This window comes from Fundulus heteroclitus, unplaced genomic scaffold (genome assembly GCF_011125445.2).
Source record: "Fundulus heteroclitus isolate FHET01 unplaced genomic scaffold, MU-UCD_Fhet_4.1 scaffold_453, whole genome shotgun sequence".
NCBI lineage: Eukaryota > Metazoa > Chordata > Actinopteri > Cyprinodontiformes > Fundulidae > Fundulus > Fundulus heteroclitus.
In genome coordinates, this window is record NW_023396872.1 from 1 (window position 1) to 14,493 (window position 14,493).

The window sequence follows — 14,493 nt, forward strand, 5'->3', positions numbered from 1 at the left end:
CTTTTATTCATTATCATTACTGATTTTCGAATAAGTGTGTCAAAGCACACAAAACCACCCTCACCATATAAAAAAAGCCTCTGTACTTTGTGAGTGGCACATATGTTAAAGTGACTATATCATTGTTTACTTTAAAGCAACCTAACAATCCAGAAAGCAAATTCAAATGCCTTATTTTAGAATCAACTGAAATCATTGTTTAACATTTAACATATTTTTATTCGGTTAAAGCAATGACAACGGAATATGAATTTCAAATCACTGTCAACAAAACATATAAAAAAAATTAAAAGCCACGTTCAAAAATGTAAATGAAACTAAAAGAGAAAACTCATGAGCCAACTATGAAACAAAATTAAGAAATTGTTTATAGCTGATGCTCAAAGATTTACTCAATTCGACCGTGACTGAGCTAGAGCTATTTTGCAAATAAGAATAGGGAATATTTTAATCTGTAGATGTGCTGGAAAAGACGTACCCCGAAATGTCTGACAGCGGTAATTGCATTTAAGGATTATTCTACAATGTCACCCAGCGAGAATGAACAGAAATTGACATTTATGATAGTTATGGCTATGAAATTCTGAAATTCATCATTATTCTACTGCTTCACAATTATGGCCTACTTTGTGACAGTCTATTTTAGGAATTATCAAGTAAACACATAAAAGTTTGTGTTTGAAACATGAAAAAAATTCGCTCAAAAAGTTCTAGAGACGTTAATATGTCTGCAGGTACTGTATTTATTTGTCCATTAAACATCAATGTGTGTTATTAAAACCCCCCCCCCCCCCCCCCCCAACCAAAAAAAAAAAAAAGAAGTCAAAAAATGGACAGAGATTAATTATTAAATCAATGTCTTTTTAGCCTTTTTTTTATTTAGCTGGTTATATCTGATACATTTCGAACAACCAACTCTTGGTAAATACTAAGTCCGGATAATCAGCGTTTTACTGTTTTTTTTATGGGGTACAGGTTCCATGTCCGTTTTAAGGGGCGTTGGCCCCGGTAGAACCACCACAAACACCTGTGAAATGTGCCGAGGACCCACGTTTGTGAACCTGAACGCCACACATCTCCAACGCCTATAATGCCCACCTGTAATTCAGCTCTGTAAAATCAACCGCTGCCAGGCCTAAAACACATTCAAATACCTGAAGAGTCAAAAACTCTGCCAGTGGAATTGCGCAACAGGTATTAATGGGAAACCCGAGGGAAGGTTACAGGAAGCAAACAAACCGTGAACAATAAGGACTTTTTTTTGTGCTATATAACAAAAGCAACGTGAAAACAAACTTGGTGTCTAAAGTTATTTTTAACCCTGCCTCTCTCAGTAAATAGTTAGATATGCGCTGGAGATGATAACGTCAGTAACCGGGCGGCGGCCCCGGGGTGGAGCATGACCACTAGCGCGTGGTTCCTACCTGTAAGAGCGCCTCCAGCTCGCTCCTCCTCCCGGCCATGTTTTGCGGCTTGTGCCCGGCGCCAACCCGACCAAACACAGCCGGTTACATGTAATGTTCTGTCGGTCTCTCTCCCCTGGTCCCTCCCTGCACCCCTGGAACTATCCTTCCTGCCCAGAGTCGGACGAGTTCCCACACGTTCTTGGCGAGCTCCTCCTTCCTCTCTCTCCCTCCTCTCTCCTCCTCCTGTGCTGAAACACGGCAGTCTTGTGTCAGCATTCCTGGGATTCCGGCACATCACCTGGCCGCAGTCAGCAAGACTACCCTGCCTTCCTTTTTGGCTGTAGGTAAACGCGCTGCGCTGTTTCTCAGCTGATTTAATCCTCCCAAGCGTGACTCTGACCTACTTTTACGCGCACGGACACGTTACAGGATCCGAAAACGCTGGTTTTGGGCTTCAAGAGAACTGTTGTCAGTAGTTCTGCAACAACCAGGTAACTGCGTATTTATTTATAATACATGGACTCTTGTATTAGTACTTACCAGTGTTTTTTCCCCCAAAATTTTATTTGTTTTCCTTGCTACCAACCTGCTGCTGCCAATAAGGCCGGAAGACTGGCACAGGTCAGTGGGCGTTTGTTGAACAACCTGAGACTCACAGTAAGGTACCTATGTAGTTAACATTATCCAAAGGGTTTTATGTCAGAACCAGTAATTTAATCTGAAAATAATAAACTAAAACATGTTTTTGGTGAGTTCCTATTAAATGCTGACCTCGGTCAGGAGGCTGTTATCAACAGCAGCATGCACCCTCTCCTTTACTGCACAAATCAATAATATCTCCTGGTCTGTTTGCTTTCACCTCCACAGCATTAAGGGCTTCTCGCCCCTGATGGCAGTGCCATGCTGGTTAATGCCCTCTTCACATCTTAATTACCGTAATGCCCTTTTATATGGTTTACCTCACAAACCCTTTTAGAAACTGCTTCTGCACCTGCTCAGAACTCCCCTCATACATCACATCACCCATCTCCCCACTTATGTGTTGGTTTTAAAATTCTACTTCTTCAAAGCCCCTTCCAGAACTCGCTCTTCCAGAACTACTTCAAATTTGCACTAACTCCTGCATGCTTCGGCCATCTTTTCGCTTTCTCCACTCCTTGATCCCATCTGTCCACTATAAGGCTGATATCTTTTAGCCACTCTGGACATTTGATCATCAACATCTTTGCCCACATTAAAGTCGAGTCTCAAAACCAACCCGTTCGGACTGACCTGCTCAAGATTATCCTGGCCTCATCCCGATCACTACAGAAACCTTCCACAAGCGCCAAATCCTCCATACCCCTGGTAGATTTGGACTTAAAATGATTTTTATTTGTAGTTGTTTTTTTATTTGATAAAAAATGGCATGTCAGAACTTATTTATGCGTTTTTCAATAATCAGTAGATGAATATATTTACAGCAGTCAAACCGATCTTTTAATTTTTGCCCAGCTTTTTGCATGTCTCAACTAATGTTTTGACAATTTATCTTTGGTGATGAGCTCCTTGTGTTTGAGCTTGGAAGGTCTTCTTGCCATCACCCTCATCCCCCCCCCCCCCCCCCCCCCCCCCCCCCCCCCCCACACCTGAGATTCTCTATCAGATTCTGGACTGCTCCAAAACCTTAATATCACTTCAAATCAGAAGAAACATGTTAGTAAAATTTAAATATTACTTTAAACCTTAATCTGCCAGTGGTGACAATAATTTTGTGCTCAACCTTACATGCTTTTAAAAAAATATATTTTTCACAGTGGTTTTATGACGTTTTGGTTTTTCACTTTGTCGTTTTTGTCTTTACCCATGAAGCTGATGATTTTCAAACAATGGTAATCATCATGTGGTGAGTCACTGGGAACCTTGAAAAGCACCTATAAATACATTTTATTTTTATTATTATTGAATTAACTTATTAATGGCTTTATTCTGTCACTCTTACCTAACCTGTTTGTATTCATTGGTGACGACTCGACCAAACACAATGACTCATTTTACTAAGCTCCTTGGATATCTTGCTACACATTGTCTTGAGCTTTTTATTCCTCTGTTACTTAAGGCTTATTTTTAAATGCAGCGTGTGGTCAGAAGATTTCGTTGAGTTCCTCTTCAGTGAAGAACCAGAGTGTTGTGTTAATCGGTGCATGGCGATAAGGAATTACTTATTGTTTCTGAACTTTTTCAGTCAGTGCACCTGCATTGAGTTAGTCCCAATAAAAATCTTGGAGGCAAATTGCTCCAAGGCTGGATAGCCCACATTCTAACTTATGTTAGTCATTGTCTCTTTAAAAGAACATGATTTTAAGTTTAGGATTACCTCAGCCTTCTGCTCCTTGAATTAGATTATTTTTATTCTTGAAAACAGAAGGATATGATGACATTTGTAAATCAGTCTGTGAGAATACAATGGAGAAAGTGGATTGTTTGACCTCCAAAGTGAAGAGATTAAGCTGAAATGCTCTGCGGTAATCTTGCTTGCTTCTTTTGGATTCATTTGTCTCCTTTTTTGTAATTCAATACAAAGTACTTCTGAGTGACTAAAGCTTTATTTAAAACAACATTCTTGTGTGATGACTCCATAAAAGGCTAGGATTGAGATGAAAATAAAGATCACAGGTTGCGGCCTTCTCGTAATCCTCAAAGTAATGGGAGGTAAACACAGCAACATGGCAGGCGATTAGATACAAGCGTCTACAGAATCACAAAAACAGACATTCTGAAACTTATCCCTGGGACGCGCTTTTAAAAAATACCGGTTGTGGTCTCCCAAAACGCTGGGTCCGTGTGGATGGGTGGATGTTTGCTGAATAATTTGCTATTTCTTTTAAAAATGATTTATGTCTATTGTTTGTGTCCTGCAGATAGTTTAAAGATTGACACTCTGTTTTCCTCAACTTGAAAACTTACCTATTTTTCTTTAAGCACGCTGGGCACAGCATGTATAGCGCGTCAAAAACTGGACGGAAAATAAATTAAATGGCAGCCAAAGTCTAAGGAAAAGGTTTATTCATTATGACTGCAGCATATTTTTAATAGAAACTCTGTCAAAGGTTTTAAGTTTTTTGATTTAGATCACTCCGCACACTTATTTAATCAGTTTAAAGATGCACTTGAGATTTTTAAGCAACAGTTTGTTGAGTCAGAGCTCTTTATATAATTTTATTTTATATCAATTTTACCCAAAACTGCACTTATGTATTTGTTTAAACTCTGCTTTGAATGTCAGTGATTAATTTAATTATTTTAGTCTATTTTAGGAGAGCCTGAAGTTCAGAGCAACAAGCAAAAGCACCCCTGGAACAATCTAAATACTTTAATATAGTCTTGAGATGGTCCGTTTATTGCATTACTCATAAAAAAAATGCTTTTATCATGGATGATTAAAGTGGGAGTTAATATTTCACAAAGTGAACAGCTCATCATACGGAGGCTTTTCAAAATTTCTGTGCATGGCAAGTCTTCTGCTCACAAAGTCTCCCGGCCTTTATGACAGACATGTTAATTATTAGCCAGACGTGAGTAGGCTCATAAGAGAAAGTCAGAGTACTTCCTAAAGCCATTATGATTTTCACACTCTTAACAGACAAAAACACGATGGACCTGAGCTCACCTGTGTTTGCCCTCGTGGCTGAGAGCGTTGTCCTCGTCCAGAGGGTGGAGCAAAGAGCAGGAAGAGGACAGACGGTGTTTCTTGTCGGCACGATGGAGACGGGGAAGAACGCTCTGACGAAAAAGATCCTTTGGCTTCCCCAACAGGAAAGGGTTGCAAGATGAAGATAGTTGTATATTATTTTAATTATTGAACCTTTCATCGTTTTTGTAATGTACTAAAATAACGTGTCAGTTTTTTTCTTAGTTTGAATATTTCCAATTGGGCTAACGGTGTAAAATGTCCACCAGATTTCAGCAATAACCCAAGTGCACATGCTGATCAAAATCAAAGCACATTATTCAATAAATTAGGTTATATGTAATGAAGTGGAATGGTACAGGGAATGATGATTGAACCCAAGTAACCTGCATTGCTCAGGTGTGATTTTTTTTTTTACAAATTTTTCCTCACAGATTGCAACTCAGGTGATAAACCGGATCATTCTACCAGTTTTACTTGTTTTTCAAGTGTTTCCTTTTTTGTGACAAATGTTCTGGATGTTAATCCAAATTTGTTTCATCTTTAGATTTCTTAATTTATCGTTTCTGCAGTTGAATGAAGTCTGCCTGTACCATATGCTGTAAGAAGGCTTGCACCATGGTGTTCCTACCTACAAACTGCCCCTTTAAAATGGTGTTTTGAGGTGATGTACAAAGTCCTTCTTCCTGTAAACACAGTGTGTGCAATGACATCGAAAGAACTTTGGCTTCCTGTGTTCTCCCAATGGCTTGTCCAAATCTTTCACATACATTTTTAAACATGCTTGAACTTCCTTTTTGCTTACAGGGGTGCAGTGGAACATTCAGATGCATGGACATAGAGCCGTTACCATTATTCTTTTTATTTTATTTTTTACTATTGGAGTTTTGCAACTCCAACAGTAAAACTGAGCAATTCTTTGGTAATGAGAAATATTTTCGTAGGACAGCTGATATTGATTCGCACATAGCAGCTGTAATGCCTTCCAAATACTAAAATGTTTCAGATGGTTTCTTTGATTTCTATGCCTGTTCACACCCCTTTCTTCACAAGTCCAATACTCCCTATGTCATTCCTGCTGTTTCCCCCAACTTTTTGTGGACTAATTTGCTTTGATTTCTTTGTACCTGTGGATTACTTGGGTTGTTGCCGACATTCTGTGGTGAACTTATTTTCATTGGCCCTATTAGAAACCTTTAAACTGAGACAAACCATTGATATGTCCATTTATTATTTATATTACGGACTAGAATCTTATTTCTTCATTAATTAAATTTAACTGTGAAGATTTCTTTTAGGGTTTAGAGAAGGCATGTGACGTTACAAGATATTACAGCCTCACCAGGTCCGATGAGGATCCCAGGGAATATTTTCGACTGACTCTGCGCTTCACAACCTGATAATCTGACAGGGAGAAAAGCCGTTAAGAAAATTTGCAGATCTGTTGCAAATGTTTCTTGCAGAAGAGAAGCTGCAAACCACTCTCATAATTGTCTGATAAAAATGAAGCTGTAAAAAAAGGGAAAGAAAAAGGCATGTTAAGTACAGTGCTTTTGAGCTAAGTCAGACTGGTTGTTTTACTTGCTTTTCAATTACAAACTCAACGTGGAAGTAGGATGTAAACTGTTTGATGTGTTTACCTTGAGGCATTTGACTTCCTTTCAAAATGAACGGCTAATGAACACCAGATGAGGTGACTTGACAAGCAAGCTTGTCATGTTCAGCATACATTATTTCAGCAACCACCGATGTTTTCAAGTTGAAAGCATTGGGACGACATTTTACATGTAAGCATAGTTCAAGCATTTAAGTTCCCAAGAACACAAGCAGTCTGAAAGAGAGAGATTTAAATAAGGATGTTGACAAAAGTGGACTATTCAGAAGGTGACTACAACTGCAAATAATGCAAGGAACTGTCACCTTTTAATGATAAGTCAATTGGCGTGCTTGAAAATGAATGTTTAATGATACAAGTGTATCAAGTATCTTTTTTCTTCATCGTAAAACATATGACGTCTCTATGATGACGCGTTCTTTCTCCAGATATCACTTGAGGAGGAAATCTCCTTTTAGGGGCTCCTTTTCTTCGGGATGTCGCCCGCATCTTTTGTCTTAATAACCTCAGCGCTGAACCTTGTAATCATTTCTCTACCATACTTAGAATTAATGGTTAAGCCGAACTCTGAAGTTGAGTCATCTTTAGAGGGGATTTTATTTTGGTGAGCCGCTTAGAGGAAATAATCGAACCAGAGGGGAAGACAATGAGTGCGCACGTGGTTAGAGTGTATGTTAACACAGGTGGACAAGAGGAACCATGAATATATGTTTTTTGTGTTTTTTATGTTCAAAATACATTATAAGGCCCCTTTTAAAAATATTAAATTAAATGGGGTTGCAGTGTGGCTCGGTAGGCGGAGTAGGTGCACGCTATTCTAAGGTTATCAGTCCTCGATACAACTGTCCCAGGTTTGACTAAAGGCCCAGACCAATCACAGCAACTCTTCCCCTTCTCTCTCTTTGCTCCTTTTCCTGTCTGGCAACCATAAATTAGGCACTGGAGGGAACAACATCTTATAAAAGCATGATAAGAAAGATTTAAGATTTTTAGGGTACTATATCTACTGGTAATTTGCTTAAGTTTTTAAAATGTATTGGACCAAAAGTTTATGTTTATTTAGTACTAACGTGTCAATGCACATTATCTTGAAGCTGTAAAGGACCGTGGTGTTTTTAGACCCGTTTGGTTGCTGTCCAAGTAGTACAAAAGGAAATGGGGTAATGATGAGCGCTGTAGTAAATAAGGATAAAAGATAATAAAATAACGAAGACCCAAATCTCCCCCTGTTAAAAGTGCCTTGGCATGTCCCAACAGCCCATCAAAAGCAATAAGTCACATTAGAAGTTTATTAGTTTCTCGTGACATGAGTCACGATATCACAGATGAGTCAGTGTGTACTTCTTCTTCAAGCAGTGCTAAACCAGTTTACAGCTGCACCACCTGCTATTTGCTTTTTCAAAATGAGGAAAAGTTGAAAAAGTTACCTATTTTGAAAGGGATGCAATTTCAGCCCAAGTTAAAAAGCAGACTGCTGATACTGCAGACGGTCATTAAAACTTTGACAAATCTTCAGTACAAAGTCTGCTGCTCCTCCATCTGGCCAGTCTGCCTATAAACTTCCTGATGAGCAAGTCTGTGTGGTGCCTCTGATTTGTCTGATGCACCGACAGGTCTTTAGGGATATGTCCCTACCTGCTTCTCAATTGGATTCAGGTCTGGAGTTTGGCTTGTTCTATCTTTTTAGGTCAATAGCCATCTCTTAGTAGCATTTGCTATTCTCTTTATTTCTAGATGAATTGACTGAACAATGCTCTGCAAGATGTTCAAAACTAAATAAAACAAAAGAAACAAGGACCGTTTGCAGAGCAGCTGGTTTAAAACAGATTAAACTACACACAGATTGACAATTTATTATTGTGGTGATTTATAAAAGCACTTGCTTGCACTATATTTCATTCAGGGGTCTCAGAATAACAATTTGTATGCTTTTGTTTGTAAAATATCTACGTCTACTACCAACTTATCAAATAAGTGCTACTTTGCCTCTGTCTCTCCCATGGATCCCCCAATAAATAATGTAAGTTGATGGTTGTAATTTGACAAAATGTGCTAAGTTCAAGGGGATATAATTCCTCTGCTAGACATAAAAGGGATATTTTTAACAGTAGATGGAGATTTCTCATACAGTATCTGAACAGCAGTGGTTTGATGTGTGAGCTGTAATATTTCAGTGACCACATTATATGCGTGTATGTAAGCTGCTGGCCTGAAAACTATAATAACAGAGTATTTAAAAAAATATATATGTTTGTTTTTTACAAATAAGGAAATAGAACAGGGAAGGACATAAATAGAAATTACAGGAAAACAGAATTGTTGTATCTGTTTACACAAAAGTTATCATTTGCACTGCAGCACAATAAACTGCAAAAGGAAGTCAGAAAAGCAGCACTTTAAAACTCCCGTTGACACTTTCCTCGGAAATTGTGGGATTGTTTATGATCTGTCTGTTGACTATCACCCAGCGGCTGTCCGTCTGGCAGATAATTGTTTTAATGAGTACGTTCAGCAACTTGTTTTCCTGAGAAAGCTCTTCTGATCCAGGCACAATGGGGGATTTGCTACCACTGTAATCCTTTGCCAATATGACAAAATTTGCTAGCAGCAGTGTGAGTAATTCAGCTTGGGATACTAGGCGAAAGTGACGCAGGAGTTAGGAAGTTCGTCCTCCTGCAAGTGACAGGTTGCCGACCCCCCCGTCTCAGTTGTGGCAGCCTCGCCTCTGTCAGTATGCCCCGGGGCAGCTGTGGCTACTAACGTAACTCACAACCGTCAGGGTGTGAATGTGTGCGTGAATGACTGACTATAGTGTAAAGCGCTTCGGACTACTTAAATCGCGGTACAAGTACAAGCAATTCTCATTGATTTAGCTTAACAAAAACGTTTTAAACACTGTTTGTTTTGCAAATTAGACTGTGTGTCCGTTGTGTCTGACCAGAAAGTGGGTCCAGCTTCTGTCGATCTCTTGAAAGCTGAGAGAGGATTGTTTCTCTATGCGCTGCATCCTCTATCCCAGCATCCTTTAGCTCTCCATCCGTTACATGCATCAGACCCTGCAGAGAAACAACAGCGAGAGCCAGCAGGGGATTACACCGGATTGAAGGGAGGGGATTTCGACACAGAAGAAAGAAAAATGTACATCCCAGAGAAACACAAATGGATGCCTTTTGAGCCTTTACATACCTCCAGACCATAGTATTCACTCTCTAGGGTCTTGGTGTACTGTGGCAGTTCAATCTGTCTCAGCCACCAGGCGATAGAGCGATTATTCATGTCTGAACAAACAGAGGAGAAAGAAAACTGATTGCATACCAACAGAAACACTAACACACACATGCTTGAACATGTTTCCGAGCAAAAGAGGTTCTCAGAGAGACAAATGAAAGATTAGATTGACATCATCTTGCCTATAGAAAACATTCAACCAGATGCGTAAGGAAGAGGTCACTTGAGAAAGAGAATGTAGCACCTACCTACTTGCAGGATCCACTGTGGCCCTCTTACAGGTATTTTTGACCAATCTCTAGATGTGCTTCCACTAATTCATTTACTTCTTCCCTTGTTTTCTTCTCGCCTTTCTCTGCAGCCGGTCCTTTCCAACTCATCCCTGTCATAAAGACGGCGCTACTTTCTCCTTGTGGTTACAGTGGAGGCCCGCTCCCCCTCAAAACCTGCAGGGTCACTCAAAGGCCAATCAGATTGTACAGCGGGCACCCAGCACCCCAAAGAGATCAGCAAATCACCATGCAAGGTTTGGAATAAGCTCCCAGGAGGTGGAGAGAGCCGGTACAGGCATGTCAGAGGTGGGGGAGAAAAAAAAAAACGAAAAGGGTTTTAAACGTTAGGCAGCAGTCAGCATGTCATGTCAGAGATAGGTATGCATGCACGCTGGTGTGTCCTCCAAGCCGTTGTTCCCGAGACAGCGGAAACTGACAGACACATGCAGCATATCTGCAGGGAAAACCGGGTTGTGTAAGAGAGACATCTAGTGTTTAAGTTAACCATGGCACAGACCATTTCTCCAGCAGTCAGCGGGCAGGAGGCAGCATATGCCCTCCATAGGACACACCTCCATCACTAAACCAGCACAGAGACACAAACTGCAGACAGTTTAGTTAATCTGTCATGCAGGTTTTCAGACAATGGGAGGAAGCTGGGATCAACAGGATAGAATCCATTCATGTTCAGCGAGGAGACCAAGCAGTGAGATTCTGGCTGGAAATTTAACCCAGTGCATTTTTGCATTGCAATAACAGCTCAAACCAACAAGCCTCGAACTCAAAAGTTTCTATAATCTGCATTTGCTTGACCTCATCTGTCAGTTCAGTGAGTTTCTATTTTATTATTCTTTTTCTGGAAAAACTGGGCTAATTTGTATGTTTTTCCAAAGGATAAATCAAGCCACATTTAGGGTCATATCTTCTGTCAGAGCAGTGATTCTTTTTTAGACCTTTTTTAAGTTAATCAATTTTCCCAAGTTCCACTGTTTTGACACACATTTACAACATTATTGCAAAATGAATTGTACTGTAAATGTATGTTATTTAATTAAAACAAAAGACAAACGTTCTTTATTGCATACAAATTACCGTAAGAAATGATAATTTTCAACCAAGGTGAAGGAGAAGGGTTGTGAGGTCAAAATTTCTATTTGGAAAGTCACAACTTCCTTACCAATCCCTGCCTTAACATCCAGGGTCTGCCTTCCAAATAAGATAATAACAATAGCAGTTATTTGCACCTTTTTGGTATTTTTACCTCATTAAATGATTGAAACACAGTACGAAACCACCTCCTTTAGTTTAATGCACATGTTGAAAGTTTTTATGAAGTAATCCCTAGTTAACCTCAGAGTGGCACTCCAAAACCAACAGAGTTGCAGGAGTTCATTTTAGGTATGTTGCTGAGGTGTATCGTGAAATCTACATCCAATGTAAAAGCCTAATCTAAGTTTGTGTTTTTTCAAGTTGCTATATATCAAAATCATCTAAATATTTTATTAACCTCTTGAGATATAGAGTCCATGATGTTGAAGTACTATACTTCTCATTATTTATTTATTTATTTTACCCAGAAACGTGATCCGGATATCAATTCACAGTAGAACTAAGAGTAACCTCCCACTTGGTGGCGCCACCGTCTTAGTTTACCTGCTGCTACAGGGTATGAAGGATAAGATATATTGCTATTGGTCTGTATGTGTATCAGTTGTTAGATGTGCAACTGAGCACAGAATTTAGCAGAGCCTGTTGCTTTTGAAAATGAACATCTTCCTTAAAGAGGTTTCTGATCAACAAAGATTTGCAAAACGTGTTTGAACAACTTTGTAGCTCGACACCACAGTCCGCTTATATTCACTTTGCTAATGATTGTGCCAAATGTCTTGTGAACCACTAGATGTTCAGGTTTTCATGCTCTGCTGCCCTGGAGTAGCCTGAACATGAACATTTCACATAAAGGCATAGCTACATTAAACCACAGACATTCCTACTATGCAATGCAGGAAATGCTACAATTCCAGCCTGCCCCTGTAGTGAAGCAACAATGTCTTAGCTTCCTAGAACATCACCCTGTGCTACTAGTGTGTGTCAGCTCCTCTCGGTCAATGGTCTTGTCCTCCATTGGGGAGGTATAATCAAGGTTTTCAGGGGACTAGGAGTGAACAAAACACACCCAAGATGCTGAAGCCTATAGATATTGTGGGGCTGGTCGGTGCAGCTCTTCACTGTCCCATGGCTGTCTGGGGAAAATGTCTATTGGCCTTCCTGGAAAAGTTTACCGTTGGGTGCTTGAAAGCAGGTCTTGGGCTAATGTCAAACCTTGGATTCAGGAAGAGCAGTGCAGCTTACGTCCTCCAGAAAGTGCCGAGGGGCTCATGGGTGTTTGCTCATCCAATCTAAACGTACAATGCAATTATAGAAGTGTTGTGACTGTGTCCCTCCAGGCACTTTCTGGTGGGTGCTACAGGAGTGTGGGGGAGCTGAGGATTCTTTTAAGAGCTGTTGGGTTCTTGTATAACCAAATTTAGAGCTGTGTCTACATCTTATGGACCAGTTCAAGCTTGTTCCCAGGGGGGCTTGGGCTCTGCCATGGCTGCCCCTTGTCCCAATGGTTTTTGTAGTGTTTACGGAATGGAGCTTAAGGCACAGAAAAGGAGATTGTACGGTTTGGAAAGCTCAGGATGTAATTTTTGCATTTTGCAGATGAAGGTGGTTTCAGACGTGTTCAGGCCATGACCTTCAGTGTGTATTGAGGCGGCTTGCTGCTGAGGGTAAAGCAACAGGATTGAGCTTCAACTCCTGTGAGTCTGAATCCATGCTTCTCAACTGGAGGAAGGTGGACAGCTACCTCCATGTTGGTGAATCTCCGCCTGAAGCAAAGGAGTTGAAGTATTTTGGAGTCTTCTTCATCAGTGATGGTACACTAACGCAGACGAAGAATAGAAGGATTGTGGTCACGTTTTCGGCAATCAAGGAGCTACTCAGGTCTGTCCAGGTGAAGAGGAAGATGAGCCAACAAGCAAAGCACTCAGCTGACCAGTCTGTCTACATTCCTACCCTCAACTATGACCATGAGATACGGATCAGGACTGAAAGAATCAAACTGCGAAAATGAGCTTTGACCACACGGTGGTTGGATGATTCAATTCAATTTTATTGTATCTATATAGCACCAATTCACAACGCACGTCATCTCAAGGCACTTTACAATCCACTCCTCCCGAAAGAGCTCAGAGCCACAGTGGACAGTTGAATGTCCTTGAGAAAGTCGTTGGGCACAGGGATCTTTGACTCAGATCCTACAAAAGGTTTAAGGTACGGATAGATGGAGAATTTTACAAATGCAATTTCATTTACTAAAAGCTCATATAATTCTTTTCCATTTTCAAATTAGTTCATAATGGGTTGCAGTGACATGATTTTTTTTTTTTTTGGCCATCAGCCTTAAACCATCAAAGACAGTGAGTGGGATTTACACTTTACTGATAAGTGTGCTGAAGGGGATTTAATGTGAAGATTAGCTAATCTGATTTTAGGGTTTGCGCAACGCGCCCCAACGACAGTTTAAATGATGTCATGGTGCGCTGTACTAACCATGAAAGAGCTGAATACATACTCAAGTCATTATTATGTGCAAATGACACAAGATACATTTTTGCTGACATCAAATCGGACTAAAAGTTGTCATATTTAAGTAAGGACTTTCAAAATGGTTTACAATTGTTATGCCAGATTAAAAAGAAAGGGAAAGAGAAATCCTTCCAATTCATAAGTTTAAATTCAACAGATTTCCATTTTGCCCGTTTCATCCCATATGCTATTACTCTAATGAACAGTTGATTCTGGCAAAAACAGTGTTAATTTTTACTGTTCAATTTGTCATATTGTATGTACTATATACCAAATCCACCTACCTTATGTATATAACAACATATGTAATATTAAGTCATTCCAGCATTCTCTGCACTCATCACACTGTGGACACGTCTGTTTGTATGTGTATGTGCATCACTTCCACCTGTACATATTATGACATGAAGATAATAATTACAGCAATGGAAATTATATTTACTTCTGCATCCTGCCTGCTCATTGCACCATTGCATTATCATCCCAATTTGTCCGCTTGTTTATAATGTGTTCATACATGTTTTCTATACTGCAGACTGTTTGACTTTTCTTACTGCATTATTGTGTTACTGTATTATTGTTTATTATAATATTATATTATATTATATACGTAAGCACATCATCAGCATTGTACAACCTAGAGTCAAATTCCTTGTATGTGTACGCATA

At 39.8% G+C, this 14,493-nt stretch overlaps 2 protein-coding genes across 2 annotated transcripts in view; one reads left to right on the top strand and one right to left on the bottom strand.

Moving 5' to 3' along the window:
* Positions 1-1,508: 1,508 nt before the first annotated feature.
* Positions 1,509-10,372, bottom strand: LOC118560582. The gene is made up of 7 exons (XM_036131721.1): positions 10,168-10,372; positions 9,878-9,969; positions 9,630-9,747; positions 6,419-6,480; positions 5,056-5,189; positions 4,060-4,136; positions 1,509-1,654 (listed from the first exon to the last, which is right to left on the bottom strand). Exons 2-7 carry the CDS (start codon positions 9,965-9,967, stop codon positions 1,509-1,511), a joined length of 627 nt encoding a protein of 208 aa, XP_035987614.1. The 5' UTR covers positions 9,968-9,969; positions 10,168-10,372.
* LOC118560579 (proto-oncogene vav-like) overlaps positions 2,053-14,493 on the top strand; it is a 38,301-nt gene continuing 25,860 nt past the window's right edge. Inside the window, exons 1-2 of the mRNA XM_036131719.1 lie at positions 2,053-2,068; positions 10,281-10,445. The gene's annotated coding sequence lies outside the window, so the exon portion shown is untranslated. The remainder of the gene's footprint in view (positions 2,069-10,280; positions 10,446-14,493) is intronic.

Coding starts and splice junctions, on each gene's coding strand:
- LOC118560582 (XM_036131721.1), bottom strand. CDS start 9,967: ATGAATAATCGCTCTATCGCCTGGTGGCTGAGACAGATTGAACTGCCA. Junction 5,190..6,418: donor TGGGATCCTCATCGGACCTG/GTGAGGCTGTAA, acceptor CTGTTGGGGAAG/CCAAAGGATCTTTTTCGTCA. Junction 4,137..5,055: donor AGCCACGAGGGCAAACACAG/GTGAGCTCAGGT, acceptor GTGATTCTGTAG/ACGCTTGTATCTAATCGCCT.